Consider the following 12,762-nt stretch of genomic DNA (forward strand, 5'->3'; position numbering starts at 1 on the left):
CGCATATCGCATCGCAATCGCAATATTGGGGCAAAAAATCGCAATTAGATTATTTTCCATAATCGTTCAGCCCTAAAAAATACTCTTTGTAACTTAAAAGGCAAAATATTATTTTTAGCCTTAAACATAATTAATAGTATGTGTAGTTTCACTAAATCTCCTAATTTTAATTTATTTATTTTTTATTTATTTTTATGTTCTCTATATTAAACGTTATGAATCCTTCGTATAACTTTCTTCTGTAATAAGTTTAGAGGTTTTATAGTATTCTCATATGTATTCCCTCAAACTTCGACACAGTAACTAAAGTATGAAGAAAACAATGAAAAATATAAAATGCGCATTGTTTTGTAGTCTAATAAATCTCTTACATTTCCCAAAATATAAATGTTTTTAACCATCTTCTTTCTAATATACTCAATATGTGATTCCCACATCAAATTTTCATCTACTATTACACCCCAAAAGCGAAATTCAGTAACTCTTTCAATCAATTCTCCATTAATTAATTGACATAATGACTTCTTCCTCCTTTTCACAATTGCCAAATATCATGAATTTCGTTTTTGTCAGATTCAAAGATAATTTATTTACATCAAACCATTTTTTTAATCTCAGAAATCATAATTTCAACCAAATCTTTCAAATTCTCTCCAGAGCAATAAAAATTTGTGTCATCTGCAAATAAAATAAAATTTAACCTTTTTGATACGTCACAGATATCATTAATATATAAATTAAAAAGTTTAGGTCCCAAAATAGAACCTTGAGGAACGCCACATACAATCTTCAATCTTTCAGAGGTATTGCCGAGATAATGTACATATTGCGACCTATTGAACGTGCTGCTGTTGTTTAGCGCAACATCCGCTGGTTTCCTCTTTCTGGTGCAAAGTGGGCGATAAACAAACAAGAGAGACGATCAGCTGATCATTGATCAGTTTCATGATTGAAGTAGCAACAGGAGAGGGAGGGGGGAGAATGAGAGAAGAAGAGGGTTTTTGTTGATCGTGTCGAGCATATGGAAACAGAGGTAAAGGAGCATCTCTTACACAACACAGACATAATCATCTTGAAGAGAGAAAAGGTTCAGGGCGTGATTCATCCGGGCAACAAAGAAGCTGTGGCATAGCAGAGAGGAATGAGCGAGTACAGAAAGGGGGATAGTTGTTTTTCTTTCTGATGTTTTCCTTTAAGGCACAGAGGCTTTATGTGAGCCATCAAAGGGCATACAACTGTAGAGGCTTCAAAAGAAAAGTCAGGGTTCACGGAATGCATTTTTAGAGTCATCTGCAATGTTTTTGCACACAAATGGTAAATGGCCTGCATTTGTATAGCGCTTTTCTAGTCCCTAAGGACCCCAAAGCACTTCACACTACATTCAGTCATTCACCCACAGGCAAGCTACATTGTAGCCACAGCTGCCCTGGGGTGCACTGACAGAGGCGAGGCTGCCGGACACTGGCACCACTGGGCCCTCTGACCACCACCAGTAGGCAAACATGGGGTTAGTATCTTGCCCAAGGATATTTGGCAGCCAAGAGGCAGCCTGGGATTGAACCACCGACCTTCTGATTAGTGGCTGACCTGCTCTGCCACCTGAGCTACAGCCACCCACAAGGAACAGTAATTATTTAAAAAGGATTAATACGTACACTGATGAGCCAAACCATTAAGACCCACTGAAAGCTGAAAATTAAGGTCTGCAAAGTTGTGAGACGGAACTGCTGCCATGAAGCTCAATTGTTTCGGCACATCTGACGGCACATCCATCTAAATCCTGGTGCAGGTTTATATTCTGGGTAAGTCTATGGGAAAATGGCCCCCAGCTGCCTTGTTCTATGACCTCAATAAACACGTTCCTGGTCAGTTTTAGGGTCTCAGCCACTAGTGTCAAGTTTTAAATACAACATGATGTTCATTTTGCACATTAGTGACCCCAAGTAGAATAAAGACAAGTGGATGGATGGATAACACTGGCAAACATGTCATGTAGTTACATCTATATAGGGCTTCTTAAGTCTTCTTTCTTCTTCTTCTTTTGTCCCTAGCTGGCAGTTGGCGGGGGAGGTCATCCATGAAGCCAATACGTCGCTGTGGGTGTCGTAGGGTTTCCGTCTTGGTCAACGATGCACACCCATCGTGGGAGCAACCATCATGGCAGGCGATGGTTGCTCATGTTTTAAATTTTCAGCTTTTTCCTTTTAAACCAATTTAAAGTGAAACAACACAAAACACTGCAAACCACAACACAATTAAATATAAATTAAAATATGAAAACAAAAAGAAGATGCACATTCTCTGTCATATTGACCTGCATGAATAAACTTTCTGAATCCTTTATCATCCGCAACTGAAAATAGTTGTGGATGATTGTCCCTGGCTCGCTTTCTCTCTCTCTCCCTCCCGCTCTGTTCCTATGCTCCTGCAAGTGTAACCACCGCCCCTCCCCCCTCTGCCCAGCGCAAAGCACAGGGCTCACATGCTGAGTGAAGCGGGAAAAAAAGTGCGAGAGAGAGGGTGAGAGAAGGAAAAAAAAACCCCACGGCTCGCGATAAGGAGCCGGCTCGTGTCGTTCACGTCACAGATCCGGCTCTAAGAGCCGTTTCGTTCGCGACCTACACATCACTATCAAGCATACATCATGATACCTTGACTTCTATTATGCCACTTATTAGACAGTTAGTGTTTTTTAAGTTGTTTTAGGTGGGAGTGACACATTTTTACAAAATGTTCAAATGGGAACATGACCGAGTGAATTGAGGTACTTCATTTTTAGGTCCCACGACTTGTTTATTTCAAGATTTTTAAAAGGGGCTTCGTTACAACACTAATGTCAAAACTCAGGTAATTCTTGCATAAAATAACAACTTTATTTAGATAACATATTTTAACTTGCACCCTAAATTGACACCATTAGCAAAGATCTGACCAAGTACAGCTGAGGAGGTGGCAAAGAATTTTGTAGGGAAAACATTTGGGATTTTATAATGCAAACATATATTTTGCAAAGGCATGAGTGCAGACTGTGCAGTCTTTATATTTGTGGTTAGAGTCTTTCATGAAGCTGATGAAGTTAGTCTTAATTGTAGGAACTGGTCCTACAATTAAGCTGACCTAAGATCAACAGTTCCAGAAATCCCTACTCTGATTGTATACTATTTGTGGCATGCTTCTTTGGTCACTGTGGTGATGGTGAGGTGATCCTCCCTGACCAAACCTTCAGTCATGACCCACACTGCTAACACTTGTCTGAGGTTGCTTTGGCAGTGTGGGAGAGCTGAGGGATAGCTGAGGGGAGACGGAGAATAACTTTACCAGATGTCGCACCACAGCCAGTTGCTGACAGGCTGTCTGTCGCGTGGGACAGGGCTGACAGAGAGGCTGCAGGCTTCCTGTTTTAGAAGAGCAAACATGTCTGCTACTTTCAAAAAGTCTAGTGCTGACTGCATGCTGAGCAAAAACCAGCCATGGTATTCCCATTAAATTAGGCTCAGGGGTCTGCTATTTGTAGCTTTGCTGTGTTACACAGTAACTGGGGATATATGCTTCAGCAGGAGATCTACGTTACGCCTTAACCACAAACCACTCTGAAACCCTGCACCATAACCCGACGTGCACTACCCAAGAAATGTGAGGTCGACAAAGCCCACACAGTTTTTTATCAATGATAAATTTATCAATGAGAGAATAACAATCGTTGTCTCATTAATCACAATCAGAATACTTTATTATAAGGAATAATAATCATAGCATCAATAAGACTCACAAATATCACCAAGCTTCTGGAGGGGGACTGCTGAAACTATGACAACGGACATGAGGGAAGTACAAAGAAGTAAAAGAACTAACGGGACAAATGTGTTTGCCCCTGAAAAACCCAAAAAATGAAAGATTGCAACGAGTGGTGACCCAGGAGGGGAAAAAAAATCAATCAATAATGTTTCTTTAATTGACAGATGCTATGACAAAATTGTCCTTTATATAAACACACAAACACTTAACCAAAAAAAGCCATCACATAAATAAATAATATGTTTACAAGATGTGACAGCTGTCAACATGAGAATTGCTTTTCAGTCAAACTAATCAGTCATATTTTAATAATGTTTAACACAAGTTGTATGCAGGCAATGCATCCTTATTCTTGATTGCTACTGCTAGTACTCTCCCCTGCGGTCGCAGCAGATGGCCCCGCCCCTCCCTGAGCCTGGTTCTGCCGGAGGTTTCTTCCTGTTAAAAGGGAGTTTTTCCTTCCCACTGTCGCCAAGGTGCTTGCTCATAGCGGGTCATATGATTGTTGGGTTTTTCTCTGTATGTATTATTGTAGGGTCTACCTTAAAGTGCTTTGAGGCGACTGTTGTTGTGATTTGGCGCTGTATGAATTGAATTGAATTGATGTTAGGGTCATGTTAGCAGCATGCATGCTTGGACTGGCAGGGTGCGCCAACATGGGCAACTACAGCTGACAGCAGTGAGCTAGGTCTAACTTCCACTAGAGTAATTGAACTGGATCCCTCCTAACATATTTGTTGGTGCCTATTAGAGTGTTTTCAAATTGAATTGTCTGATCAATAACACAGTATGTCATCCTTTGAGGATGGAAATGAATTGAAATCTCCTGAAGTGGACTGTGTGTTCTGTGATTTTGGTGTCAGTTTATTTCTAATTATATTTATCTCTACTATTACTGGGGGGAAACAAAATCAAAAATCATTCAGAAATCTTTCAGTTCATTAAATGAAAGTAAAACATTTGATATGGCGCGATCGTGGCTCAAGAGTTGGGAGTTTGCCTTGTAATCGGAAGGTTGCCGGTTCGAGTCCCGGCTTGGAAAGTCTCGGTCGTTGTGTCCTTGGGCAAGACACTTCGCCTGGTGGCGCCAGTGTCCAGCAGCCTCGCCTCTGTCAGTGCGCCCCAGGATGGCTGTGGCTACAATGTAGCTGCCATCACCTGTGTGTGGATGACTGGATGTGTAAAGCGCTTTGGGGTCCTTAGGGACTAGTAAAGCGCTATACAAATACAGGCCATTTAATAAATTATTGTCGAGTTATCTTAGTTATGTGTTTCAATGTGTTTCTTACTTAAATCCTGTTCCATCTGGAAAAAACTGCACTGCCAAAACAAATCTTTTGAATTAGGGTCACAGGGTAACAATATACATTATATTTATAATGTGCTGACCATTACTTCCACCCCATAAAATGGCACAAAGCAATAAACTATAAAAAACGAATTAAACCCTGTGATTGCTCAGCACTTCATGTTCATGTATATCAGTTAAATTAGATAACTATCTGATCACAGAAAAAGTATAAAGACAGACTGAGATCCAATTGTTAAAATTAAAAATGCCTTTACTAAAAAGGTATTTATATGCGTAACTGACAAGGAAAAAACATCCAAACATTTCTACACATACAATCAAATAGAAGACACACCTCGATTCTGTAGCAGTTATCTGACCCCTGATCAGTTTAGGGTTCTAATGATTTATATGAACAGTAATGCCACATTACTCCAGCTAAAGCGTTATTCGGGTCCAGGTACATTACCACACCGGTCTGGACTTGAGGAGGGTTAAACCGGATAAGCATGGAGCCCATGGACACACAGAGATCTGCTATCCAGATAACACTGTGAGAGATGAATGAGCCGACTCTAAACCTCGTGTTGGAGCAAATTTCATCCCACAAGGGATTTGTAAAATTTATGATTGTAAATGGATTTGATGCTATATTCAGTTGCAAAATGCTATCAAACATAGTCCAAACACACAATTTACTTCAGATACTCTCGGTCTACTTTGAAGTAGACACTCACATCTATGTGGAGACTATAACTTTGTGGTTGTACCGTGTGGGAGATATCTGACACTATGTAGACAACCGACACAGGCCTGGAGTGTAATTTATAGAAGGTCATTACATTCTAGATTGTAATTATAAAAATGATGTGAGAATCTATTCTGTGTTATTTTTGTTATTTTAGCAACTCGTTTAAGTATGGTATTTGTGAAACCAGCAGCAGGCACATGTTGGCTCCATTATAAGCCCTCTTACATCTCATTCAGCAGATGAACAGGCAACGAACGGCACTTGAAATAACACTTGGTTTTGCCAAATATTTATTTAGAAGCCAAGTTTTAAAGAAAAACTCTCTCCCAGAAATGCACTGCAAAGAAATGTCTGGAAATTGCAGTCACTGCCCTCTGTCCTCTCATATGCGTCCGTGCCCCTTTTCCTTCACTGGTTTTTATGTCTGACACATTTTCTGGCATTTAGAAACTGCTAGCTGAAATTCAAATGAGCTGAGGAAATTATTTTGAAACCGGGTCTGGGTCATTGTGGCCATGCATAGGTCTGCTCAAGTCTGCAATGCTGCAAAGCCAAGCATCAACACTGCTCTGTCTGCTGACTTCCCCATTAATAACCTCAAGTCAGTCCGACCGGCTGCGGCCAGAGGCACAACCACTCGTGCCGTCTAAGGATCCTTTGAAAAATATTGGCTTATTCATAGATACATCCCAGTGAGTCTGATGTTGGAGTCCAGCCTTGAATTTATGACAAGCCACAATAACCAACCACGAGCTGCTGAATTATGGCTCTTGTTGATCTGTCAGATGTATTAGGGTCCGACTGCCAGCCAAAGTTGGTCCAAAAAAAGGATTTTTTTTCCTCTCTGAATGGTTTGGGAAGTTCAGAAATAAGAAAAGCAAATGTCACGAAGGTATTGCACGATTGTTTCCAAGTTTACTAACTACTTCACGGTTTATCCAGAGACAGTACATGGTTTATTACTTTATGACATAGAAATACATTGTGTTTATTCTCCTCATTGGATTTTGTTTAGGTCAGTTTTAATAATAATAATAATAATGAAGCTGAAGTGAAACTGCTGTTCCTCTAAGTCCTGATAGACACTGTGAGGTAGCATAACATAAGCAGCAAGGAAAGTGATAGGAAGACAGCATCTGCGGACTGTTCAAGTTTCTTTTAAGTGTTCTTTATTTTCTGGCGTCACCTTTCAACAATTTTTTCGCAAAACATAAGACCCTCACAGTCAAAATCTCACCTGCTTTATACAGAATTTTACCCACAGCTGAAACTCATTAATCTCTACCGTTGAGAAAACAGGGTACACTAAATAACACAGTCTAGACAAAGAAACAGGAATAAGATCATTCTTCCACTTAACAAACTCATTCACCCAACTAAACGGATTGAAAAGTCAATCTCGTCACAAAATCCGACTCATGAGGTTATTTTAAAGGAAATTAACAATTTGACACAAAAGAAACACCCCTTCATTTGGTTACACTCAACTGACATGATCAATGCATCATATCCTATATAAACAGGAAGTAACGGGGCGGCCTTTCCCATATACCAGTTTTACACATAAGACCTGCACAAAGGAACACACAATGGTACCTACAACCAAACTACATAAACAAATGAAAGATTCAAATCAACTAATAATTAAGTGGCATTTAGCTTTAAGAACATTTGCACAGATGTAATGAATGTAACCAATGCTATCCTAAACAGACCCGGGATAGTATGCAGAGCCAAGGTTACATGTGCTGTGTCTACACTAAAGCATTATGATTGACTATAAGATAACAGAAGACAAAATAACAATATATACAAGTGACAAATGGTACATGAATTCAGTCCTAGCCACTTTGTCACAGACTCCCATGCTGAAAAGCCAGACTTCAGCAATGAAATTAACACATTTACAAAGTGAGTTGAATGTTTTTATAACTCACTCACTTGAATTTCATTAAGGATAAACGGCATGTGGAAGTAGCTGGACCTTTCTATTGTGTTTGTGCTGTTTCATAATAAATAATCTGACAAATAAGGTCTGCTGAGCAGCACAAACCATCCAAGAAGTTTGTGTTTCAGTTTTTAGTGAAATGCTGAAGCTTTACTAAGCTGTTGTGCCGTTTGTGCACCCATACAGTTTACAGATGACAGCAAACAATATAGATACACATGACGATCTCAATATTATGCCTTGTATAAAATATTACAATACATTAAATCATAACCGTTTGCGATTTTTGCACCATCAGATTGTTATGAACTCACGGGCTAAGTGAGGAAATACAGTATATTAGATGTTTGGCACGCTGGCGTCCACTTTAAACTGTACAGTGGGGATAATTTGTCAGGCAAGAAAGTTGAAAGGAGGATAGGTAGCAGATAGACTCAGCTGTAGGCAGCTTCCTTCCACTCAAATCTACAGAGGCACTTGTTGTTTCAGCAAACTGACTGGTTCTCCCCAAATGACACAGTTATTTCATTCCATTCTCCAATTCGAACTCTTATACTCCCTGCCTTTGTCTGAAATTGCCCACAGAAAATGAGACTAATAATTCATTTTCGACAGCCCAGAGCAGCAAGCGATGCTTAAGTCTTTATGCCATTTACCGCTGGAGCTGCAATTTGAACAAATCCTTTTGCTGCCGAACTGCAAGCTGCACATTCTCTCCACATCCTCGCAGTGTCAGACCCAATGTGATGGTTTCTGTGCGTGTATGTGCATAAAAATTACTTAATTATTATTAAGTGGTAACTTTGTAACAATGTATCAACAGGATTCTCAGTAGTTCTCCCATTAAGCAGTTTAATTTAGAAAATGGACACAGACATCATTCATGTTACGTTTGAAATGTCTTGTGTATATTCATTCATGATTGTGGGTAATGTAGTAAATATTCTTACACTTCCCTTCACTTTTTCAGATAAGAAGAAAAAAAAAAAAATCACACTAACTGAAAGTAGCCAAAGGAAGGCTATTATGTCACTATTGGTAGCACAGCTCTGTTTGGAGACCTCTATAAATATACATAGGAGGCACAAGATGTGGAGGGCAGAACAAAGCAGTATTAATAGTCAGATACACCATGAAATAAGTTGCTGGAGGTGAGTTACAAAGCAACTTGCAGATACACATCAAGTTGTCACAGCAGGAAAAAACAATTTACCTTAACATCGCACTGAATTAAGGTCAGCTAGATAACGTGCCATTGCATTGCAATAATACAAACATGCTACTCATCTTTGTGGATTATGCTGCTCAAGTATAGTTAAGTCACTATAAATTAAGGGTTTCAGAAATCAACACTCTCACCGACTAAAAAACACACTCTGTACCACAGTAAAACACTCATTAAGACAGAGAGAAGATGCATGAAAAGATGATTTTTAGGACTTACTCACCGTGGATAGGGTTGTGTCCCACTGTTAGGGGGATAGGCCTTTCAGGCTGGGTCTGGATGTGAGTCTGTGTGTGAGTGGTGTGCCTTTGGTAGTATTTGGGCTTTATAATATACTGCTGGCTCTGACCAGGGTGAACTGGCACAGGTCGAATTCTGAAGGAAAAGCAGAGCACAATCAAATACAAAAAACACATTACAAAGACATGCATACACTAAAAATGACACTTTCATGTCTTTTGGATCAATATCAATTTTATATGTGAACAAGTCAGTTTTAATCATGCTCATAGCACTTTGTAGTTAACAGGAAAATGCCCCAACACTTTAAATCTGTGTTCACAGTAAGCGATTTCCTGTGACAGCTCACAGAAACCAGCTGCTGTCACAAAAGGGACTGGGATGCTGCCACCAGTGTCTGAAGGTTTTGGCCCATAGAGAGCACTGCAGCCTCATCTCTCTGCCCTCTGTGATTCACTGTGCATTGACCTTTTGGAAAATGTGATCTTTTCCCAACACTAAAATCTTCTGCTTCTTTGTAAAAATAAATCTTCTTACCACTTCCTGAAATTATCACTTTGGTTTTAGGAGGTGATAATATTTAAGAGCATCTCTCTCATGACAAATTCTTTGAGTTCCTCCAGAACAGCATCATCCCCCATCGCTTCCACTTACTACCCTTTCCCTTTTCATCAGCCTTGTCCTCAAACCACTGAGACTAAAGCTTTTTTAATTCTGCTCAATGGACAGGTCGACGCTGCAGAGAATACGTCCCAAGGATGTGTCCTCTTAAGTACAGGGCAGTCAACTTGATTTCACTGACAAAAGAAACAATTTTCCCCAGGAGTTGAACCCGTAGGACTATTATGATACCCTGACTGCACTATTAAGTGCAATTACTGGTTATGGGAAATATCCCTACAATTTAGGTACTGATTGCAGTTAATTTTGGTTAACACATTTTCTACAGGATCAACTGAGATGACACTCCGACTGTTCGTAAAGCACCATCATCAAGTTAAATTTTCTTCTAGTTAGTATCTCTGAGTGGATCAGCTCTACCCCCTCTGTGTCCGGGAGTCACCAAGACATTTATCAAATGTTAAGCCAAAGCAATGCAAGCAGACATGCACTAATCTTTTCCTCTTTTACAGCTCCATAAATAATGTATACTTTATACTTTAAATCTCAGGGCCCTGTGGTATGGTGAACTCTTTTTAAGCCTTGTACTTAATAATAATAAAATAGAAATGGATCAAACTCTCACCACACTGACTAGCTGTCATATATGATTCCAGCTGAAAAAGTTGAAAAACATACAGGAACAGAGGTTTTCTGCAGATGATTATGAACATGTCCTAATACTATGGTGTGAGATACTGACTATTTACAATTTTTTCCACCTTGAAAGTAAGATTTCACAGTTTTTTATATTCAGAAAATACAACTGCAACAAAAACAATTCTAAAAGTGCTATTTTATACTATGCTATACTTCTCACCCAGAGCAGAGGCCCTGGTGGATCGATCCCCAGCTACCAAGCATCCGATTCATTCCAGTAAACCGGATTCACAGATTTGTTGACTTAACTGCAGGTTATCGCTGAGGGTGGCTGATTAGTGGCCAAAAAAATCAAAGTAAATTGTGATGCAAGCTAGAATCTTCAGAATATTTTTGGAATATTATTTACTTTCCAGACAACATATTGTAAATGAATGAGACAGACTGGAACCTAAAGCGATTTAGTGTCTGGGATCACCCAGCATTCAGTCTATTGTACAGCTCTGGGATCCTGCCATGAAACAGTATTGTAAGGGCACTGTAAGCAAGTTCAAGTAAAAAAATAATACATCACAAAACACTAAATGCACCTATTGGTGCTAAAGTACAGGGAAGAGAGAGTGATAATGTGGTACGTCCTGAGATTTGATTTTCACCCAGGTGTCATCCACATATCTGAACCAATGGCTTGGTGGTGTTCCAGGGTAGGATAGCAAAGCCCTCTTTTCCACTTCTTCCATGTACAAATTGGCCACGATGGGTGAAACTGGGGAGCCCATGGCACACCCATGTTTCTGCCTGTAGAACTGACCCTTGTATGTGAAGTAGGTGGAATGAAGACACAGTTCCAAAAGCAAACACACCTCCCAGCCCATTGTTCCTTCAGTGGGCTGGTTTCAGTCATTATGCAAATGTACTGTTTATAAGATTGGGGAAACCTGCAGTCAGCTGAGACTGAAGAAGTCACTTGGATGAGTGACGAAACGTTTCTCCCACAAAACGCTACACAGATGAACAGATTCAACTTTTGGAGATATTTGAAATTGCTACATGATGATGTGTTTCCCTCTTTGATGCACTGAAGCTGGCACGTTCCCTGAGTTTTTCCAGCAAGATGGTGCACCACCACATTATGGGTGCCAGGTCCGAGCATTCCTAGATGAACAGTTTCCTGGAAAGTGGATTGGTCGTCGTGGGCCAGTTGAATGGCCCCCAAGGTCTCCCGATCTGACCCCCTTAGACTTTTATCTTTGGGGTCATCTGAAGGCAATTGTCTATGGTGTGAAGATACGAGATGTGCAGCACCTGAAACTACGGATACTGGATGCCTGTGCTGGCATTTCTCCTGCGGTGTTGCTATCAGTGTGTGAAGAGTGGGAGAAGAGGGTTGCATTGACAATCCAACACAATGGGCAGCACATTGAACACATTTTATAAGTGGTCAGAAACTTGTAAATAACTCATGAAAGAATAAAGTTACGTTGAAACCAAGCACACCATTGTTTTTCTTGTGACATTACCAATAAGTTTGATGTGTCACATGGCCCTCTTCCTATTGAAAAAACAAAAGTTGTATCCAAGATGGCCGACTTCTAAATGGCCACCATGGTCACCACCCATCTTGAGGAGTTTGCCCCTCACATATACTAATGTGCCACAAACAGGACTTTAATATCACCAACCATTCCCATTTTATCACGGTGTATCCATATAAATGGCCCTGCTGCAACTGGTATACACAGCAGCTGCTTTCCATCTACATAACCATGAACTGAAACAGCAGGTCAATCTGCCTGTCTTTAAGCAGTAACTGAGAAGAGGTACATTTTACGTTAAATTTAATCATTTGAATTAAGGATACCGTCTTGAACATTGGGTCGTTTTACACCGTAATTCATATCAATATTAGCCCTTAGTATTTTAATACTAAATTTAACACTTATTAGACTGGATATAAGCTGGCTGTCTTGACACACTGTGATTGTAGTGTTTGTGTATTCCTTCAGCACATAAAAATAGTACATCTATTGGAGCTCCCAAATGCTGGCACAGAACTATGGTAAAAATAAAGTCGGTATGAATATAGCTTAGGGCACTGATCATTGTTTGGTCAGCTGTCAGTGATCAGAGGCACTAGGCATCCTCTACATCCTTTATTATTAAAAACAATGGTGTGAATGCTTGTGTACTCCAGGCTGATACACTGTACTTCCCATTCTTTATCTTCTCAACTGACCAAACTTCACGCCGTC

The 12,762-nt window shown here is 40.0% G+C and overlaps 1 protein-coding gene across 7 annotated transcripts in view; it reads right to left on the reverse strand.

Annotated features, from left to right (window-relative positions):
* Positions 1-12,762, reverse strand: part of ltbp1 (latent transforming growth factor beta binding protein 1) — a 132,374-nt gene that overhangs the window by 66,986 nt on the left and 52,626 nt on the right. For all 7 annotated transcript variants that reach the window (XM_042214165.1, XM_042214164.1, XM_042214167.1 and 4 more), the window contains exon 4: positions 9,234-9,385. In XM_042214165.1, coding sequence (XP_042070099.1) covers positions 9,234-9,385 — 152 coding nt within the window. The remainder of the gene's footprint in view (positions 1-9,233; positions 9,386-12,762) is intronic.

The sequence above is a fragment of the Haplochromis burtoni genome, unplaced genomic scaffold, assembly GCF_018398535.1.
Source record: "Haplochromis burtoni strain Fernald_Lab_line unplaced genomic scaffold, NCSU_Asbu1 Contig_525, whole genome shotgun sequence".
In the NCBI taxonomy this organism is placed as follows: domain Eukaryota; kingdom Metazoa; phylum Chordata; class Actinopteri; order Cichliformes; family Cichlidae; genus Haplochromis; species Haplochromis burtoni.